General features: G+C 52.3%; 2 protein-coding genes across 2 annotated transcripts in view; both read right to left on the bottom strand.

Moving 5' to 3' along the window:
* Window positions 1–1,918, bottom strand: part of LOC100907334 (cytochrome P450 4V2) — a 3,706-nt gene extending 1,788 nt beyond the window's left edge. Inside the window, 2 exon segments of the mRNA XM_029112733.1 lie at window positions 131–329; window positions 1,685–1,918. Of these exon segments, the coding sequence (XP_028968566.1) occupies window positions 131–329; window positions 1,685–1,862 (377 nt within the window). The 5' untranslated portion in view covers window positions 1,863–1,918.
* Window positions 1,919–5,820: 3,902 nt separating this feature from the next.
* Window positions 5,821–6,092, bottom strand: part of LOC100907477 (cytochrome P450 4V2-like) — a 1,979-nt gene continuing 1,707 nt past the window's right edge. The window contains exon 6 of the mRNA XM_029112734.1: window positions 5,821–5,961. Within this exon, the coding sequence (XP_028968567.1) occupies window positions 5,821–5,961 (141 nt within the window). The remainder of the gene's footprint in view (window positions 5,962–6,092) is intronic.

Raw genomic sequence — 6,092 nt, forward strand, 5'->3', positions numbered from 1 at the left:
CTCGGGACGGCGTCATCTCTTCAATAGTGTCATGCATCCAGCCCCGAATTCCGCGGAGCGGTCTAGTGCTAGGTCATAGTTTGTATCAGCGCGTCCATCTGGGATCATATTTAGCTAGGAGGATACTTACCTTGTGATCAAGCCCTTTCCAAGCCATCCCTCCAGGTAATTGTATGGATAAAGTTTTTCGGCGAAACTCGGTGAGCTCAGGACTTCACCAACGAGTTCTGCTTTGTAAACCCCCACGAAGGGACTCGGTGCGTTCAAGTAGATCATGAGTCCCTCCTTCCTGTAGCTCTCCGTCATCTCACGACGTATTTCGAGTGAGACTGGGAAGAATGAATCGAGGGATGAATATGGGACGCATCATTCGCGCGGCGGGTTCACCTCATGCCTCGGATAATGCGGAGGCGCTCCGCGATCGTAAGGACACTGATTCGTTTCTCCGCATCGTTCGACGTATGTTCCGAGCATAATCATGTATTTCCTCCGGAGTATCGAGACTTCCCTCCGCAGACGACTTCTTCTCCCGAGACGCCTCCTTGAACACACCTGGACGCTCTCAACCATTCTCCACTGCTCCTCAGAGTACAAATCGCGATCGGGGTTAGGGGTGAGGGGTGATTGACGATTCGATTGCCGCATGTCTCTTGACCGCTCCTTCTCTGATTAAGAAAATTTTCGATTCGAGATCCGTCGTCGCTATCTTAGGTGTGCTCCGTTGGAAGAGGTAGGAGTTTCACCCTCAAAATGGACGAGCCCATGAGATGGTGGCATATGCCAAACGGCTCATGATGCGTGGTACCGCTCATGATACCGTCTACATAGATGCATTCTGACACCGACTGTTCTCGCGACCGGTTCCGCCGCACAGGGGGATATCCACCTCCGATATGTTCCTGTTCGGTCGGACGTGCCTCCCGGAACGAATGGATCTGATCTGATCGCGGTCGATCGCAAGTCTCCACCGCTACGACGGCTTCGAACGGACATTCGTACGCTCCGATCGAATCTCAGGGACGTTCTAGGTACCGCCACTTCCGCTAGCGATTGACCGTGCACTGAAGAATCTTTTGGCTCACAGTCAGCGATGTCTCTCAAGTAGTGTTCTACTCATTGATTTCTGCTCTCCGCTGAGACATAAAATACCGTGAAGCCTCTGTGAGTCCGTGCCGACGTGTACGCGAAGACGGATTATTATTCAATGATTTCCCTAATCGTACCTGCGGCGAGGAACATCCATGATCTCACGCTCCACAGTTGGCCCAGCGATAAACCAACGAGACAAGATCCTCGCACACCGAAAAAATTTGTCCTCCTTTCGTCGAACGAGCTCAAACTCCATCTAGCTCCCGATGTGAAGCCCGTCCAAACAATGTCGCATTGATGCGCAGCTGAGAGCGCATATCGAGAGCCCACTCACATTGGACAATCGAGGACTCACATAGAGTCGTCCGATTCGGCTCGAATAGCCGTCGCGGAAGAGGTAGACGCTCAATGAGTAAGAGCGACCGATCCCCAAACGTAGGGGGGGGGGGCGCTCGTTCATGGTGGATGTAATAATCAGTGAAATCACGCAGACCTGAGGCTTGGCTAATTAGAGCGTTCATTGAACAGGGAAGTCATACTTGTACATGTTGATATTCTGAACGGGTTGGAGGGAGAATTGTGGAGAATGGCTCACCTGAAGATATATCCTCGCCGCGTGTCCACAAGTAGAGCAGTTTACCGAGTTCGTTCCCGAAAGGGAGGAAGGAGACATTTGGAATGTTCGACATCATCAGGAAGTTCCGGAAGAATCGAATGTAAAACCGAATTATGAAAAAAAGTGCAAGAACACCAAGAACGTAGAGCCAAAACATCGCCCCGGCTGATGGGATTTTCCCTTTTCTGCTCTCAACGGCCAGCTTCCAGGGCTCACAACGTGGCCCTCAAATGCACACACCACTAGCGGCAGGCCTGTCGGAGTCACCTGGAACTGGGCGAGTGTTCACAGAAATAGTGCCGCAAGGTCGCATCGGGACACTTGTGCGACCGGCGAGTTTACTGAACAATGTAGAAATTTCCAAACGAAGGGACGCGGGCGTCGATCCTTCAAAGGAAAAGAGAGGAGGCAACTTAAGACGCTGGAGGTGGGATGCGATGCCGCAAAACAGTGCAGAGATTTCTTCGGAGCGATCGGTGCATACCGTCGCACCGCAAAGGATTTCGACTCCTCAGCTCTTTGGGGCCGGATAGAGCGAGTCTATATCGCTTGAGGCACTTTCTCGCTCCCTCTTCGCTCGACGCCTCACGCTATTGTTGGATACCATGAATCCGAACACTGAGTGGAAACGGCCCGTTCCCCGACGAGTTGATGTTTTATGTTGCGAATAGGGCATCCCGGAAGTGGTCGGAATCGCTGTCTCGCCAAATGTGCTGGACATCCTTCGCGCCCGCGGATGAATGGGGAAAAAGCATTCGGGGCTTCCGCGCCATCGTGCCGAGTTCCCCCAGAAGCGAATATCGCTCGGACGGGTCTACTGGACACACTCATCGGCAGGATTGAGCCTGGTCTCTGAATCGCCTCAGAGAAGGAGAGTACACTCCGGGAAATTTCCGGAGGGCCCCTTCACTCCGAACACGGCTCGGAGTAGATTAAGTTTTGAGTGATATTCACCGTCTACATTATTCGCGGTTCCGGGTATTTCTGCTTAAGCCCGTCTACGAAGTACAGCATGGACATCAAAAACTCAAAAAATGCGAGGGTGTATCTGACCATGCTATGATAGAGATCGTCCTCGACCATGGGGGCACTCGTTACCACAGTCGGCTGTCAAAACGTATCGACTATGCCCTTGCTGAGTCCGAACTTGCCAAGGCGGACTGCGGCCCGCTGTTTCGGCTGGCGGACCCGGATGCCAAGGTGTCCGTCCTCCACCGCATATGTTCAAGGGCGCTTGAGGCGAGTACACTGGTCTCCGGAGTCGGTAGAAGAGTTCAACCGGTGAGGGAATGGATGACCCCGGGACTCGTGAGAGCGATTAGGGAGCGTAACAAGCTATACCGAAAGTACAAAAAGTATGATACCCTGACCTCCAAGATCATATTTGAGTCTTATAATGTTAGGTCGAAAAGAATGCTCAGGCAGGTGAAAGACTTGTTCTATAGGGTGAAATTTGAGGATGCCCGGGGCAGCTCGGCCGACACCTGGTGGCTCTTAAACCCTTTCTTCAGAGGGAAGACAGGATCCTCGACGATTACCCCCGAGCTTGTGGGCCTCAGCGTAAGCGGAATCAATAAATTCTTCGCAACCCAAGGTGCCAACACATGCAAGTCATGCTGCCTTCTACGAGGTTTTACTAGAGCCAGAATCGATCTTCCCGGGTTTCATCGTTCCTACTGTGGCGGAGATTGCTCGCTATTCGGAGGATATTGACCCAAAGAAGAGTAATGGACCCGACGGTATACCCGGACTATTGTTAAAGAGATGCTCCCACATTCTCGCAAGTCCTTTTCACAATCTGGTAACTTCCATCCTCACCTCAGGAACGTACCCCGTCATGCTCAAAACCGCTCTCCTGTATCCCGTTCACAAGTCAGGCTCGCTGTCGAGGGTCTCGAACTTCAGACCAATATCGCTTCTTCCACTCACCAGTAGAATCATTCAGAAGGTACTGACGGACCAGATTTCCGAGTATGTGGAATCCGAAAATATCTTGAGTGACAATCAGTTTGGATTTCGGAAAGGCAGGAGCTGTGAGAAAGCTGCTCTGAGGCTCGTTGAGCACCTGGTCGACGCGTCGGACAACAATCTGTGCGCTGTGGCAATTTTCTGTGACATAAGTTAGCCGTTCGATTCTGTGAGTCATCCACTACTACTCGCTAAATTGTCCTCATCGGGCATCAACGGTCGATCCCTCCAAATCATCGGGTCCTACCTCCGTGACCGCCGAAAGATATTCAGATACCAGGATTTAACCAGCCTTCCCCACTCTGTCAACTACGGGGTCCCGCAGGGCTCAAGTCTCGCCCCTATCTTATTCGCATTATTCATCAATGACCTTCTCAAGGGGCAGACGGACGTCAAGACCATATCCTTCGCTGACGATACCACACTCCTGGTGTCTCACCGGGATCTCCGTGAGCTAAGCCGTCGAGCGTCGGCGGCTATCACCTTCGTTAGCAACTGGATGAGCCGCGACGGCTTTTCCTTGAACGCGTCTGAGACAAAATGCATCGTCTTCGGGGATAAGCCCCTCCACGACTCGATCCGTATTCATATGTCCGACTGCGGAACATCAGTGGACTGTTCTTGCTCGACCATTGAGTGTGTCACCAGTCACCGTTTCCTGGGATTGCAGCTCGATGCCGACACTAAGTAAGTTCAAACCACATATCGCCGTAAACTGTGCCAAGATGCGTTCGGGGATCGCCATCCTATCCCGTCTGAAGCACATTTGCTCAACGAGACTCAAGAGATCCATATATTTCGCCCTGGTCGAGTCCCACATGAGGTATATGATCACCATATACGGTGGCACGTATGACTACCTCAGGTCTAGAAGCGTCAAACTCCAGAAGAGGGCGGTCCGTTTGGTTGCCGTTGTCCGCTACGACGCCCACCCGGCTCCGATCTTCTCTTCCCTCAATGTTCCTGGATTGAACTCTACGCCGTCAATCTTCTCTTGCTTCTGGGGCCAAGGCTGCCGTCTTTGCCTAGGCCGACCCACGACCACTCCACTCGTATCAAGACCGCGGGCCTGCTCTCCCGAACTGGCACCATGGCTACTTACAACAGAGAAACCCCTCTATCGAACTTCATCAACCTCTTCAACCATCTTCCCGACAACATTCGTAACTATTTGGACCACCGACTCGTATGCAACCGTAATTTTATCAAATCGTTACTCACATGTCACTTCTCGACTCTGCCTCCTCCCGCTCTGCGCCATATACTAAACTAGTCCCCTGTACCCTTGCCCGAGAGGGATACCGGAGAGCCTTCCGTCGAACAATAAGTACTCCTGTTCCATGCGCAAGAGCCCTATCTCATCAATCCTCAGCTAGTTGAATAGGAGGACGAAAGATCCGTTCGGTGATAGCTTCCGGAGGAGCCCGGGACGAAGACTCGAAGAGAAGCTGTGCCCGCGATTCTCTCTGCGAATCCATAGTGTTCCCTCCGGAGCGTTCCCGTTTTTTTTGCCTATCCCGTGTCGTCCTAACTCGTGCATACTGTCGCTCCCCCTCGAACGGTCTAATTCAGTCCTGAGGAGTCCTGACAGGTAACGTCGTGGACGCGACTTCTGCTCTTGTAGACGGTTTGATTGATGCGTGTGTGTATTCGACAGAAACCGTCCCGATGAACCGGTAGAGACGGCGCTAACTCGACACGTACCATCATTTCTTCTAAAATCGTCCATGTATCCATATGACTTCGGTCAGATTTGCGTGCTTATGAGGAAATCGCTACGAGAGACCCCTCACCTATTTGGGTCTTGCTCCAAAACTCGAGGGACATATCTCCTGTCAATCTCCAACCCCTCAAGACTCGACCAGACGAGCTGGGTCGATGGAACTCTGGCGCCGCACAGTCATACAAGTTTCTGTTGCATTAATGACGATGTTTATTCGTCTGGCCACTTGAATCAAAGACATTTCCACGTATACAGGGCGGCTTGAGGAGCTTCTCGGGGAACATTTTCCGCCTGCGTCGACATGCTTCCATAAGATTCGGACCCCCTCGCTCGCTGCAAGTCCAAGCGATGTATCCCCTCTGCTCGTGTGGGGCATCAACCGTTCTGTCTGGATCGGCTCTTGCCGCGCGGAGAGAAAACTCCTCTACTCCAAGCGGATGAAGTCCACGGCCAGGGCCCGCTTCGGACGCAATACGATTTCTTCGGCCATCTCGATGCCCTCCAGGGGAGCTTTGCTGCGTATTTCGAAGTTCCGCAAGATATTCACCAGAACTACGCGAAGTTCCTGGAAAGTGAGTACACACTTCTACGAAGACGCTCGTCCTATCCTAGCTAGAAAGGCGAGCCTGGAGCCATCAAGAATCTGATGATAAACGGAGGGGCTGTTGCAACTCACCATCATTGCGAAGCGCTGCC

The sequence above is a fragment of the Galendromus occidentalis genome, unplaced genomic scaffold (assembly GCF_000255335.2).
Source record: "Galendromus occidentalis unplaced genomic scaffold, Mocc_1.1 scf7180000077526, whole genome shotgun sequence".
NCBI lineage: Eukaryota > Metazoa > Arthropoda > Arachnida > Mesostigmata > Phytoseiidae > Galendromus > Galendromus occidentalis.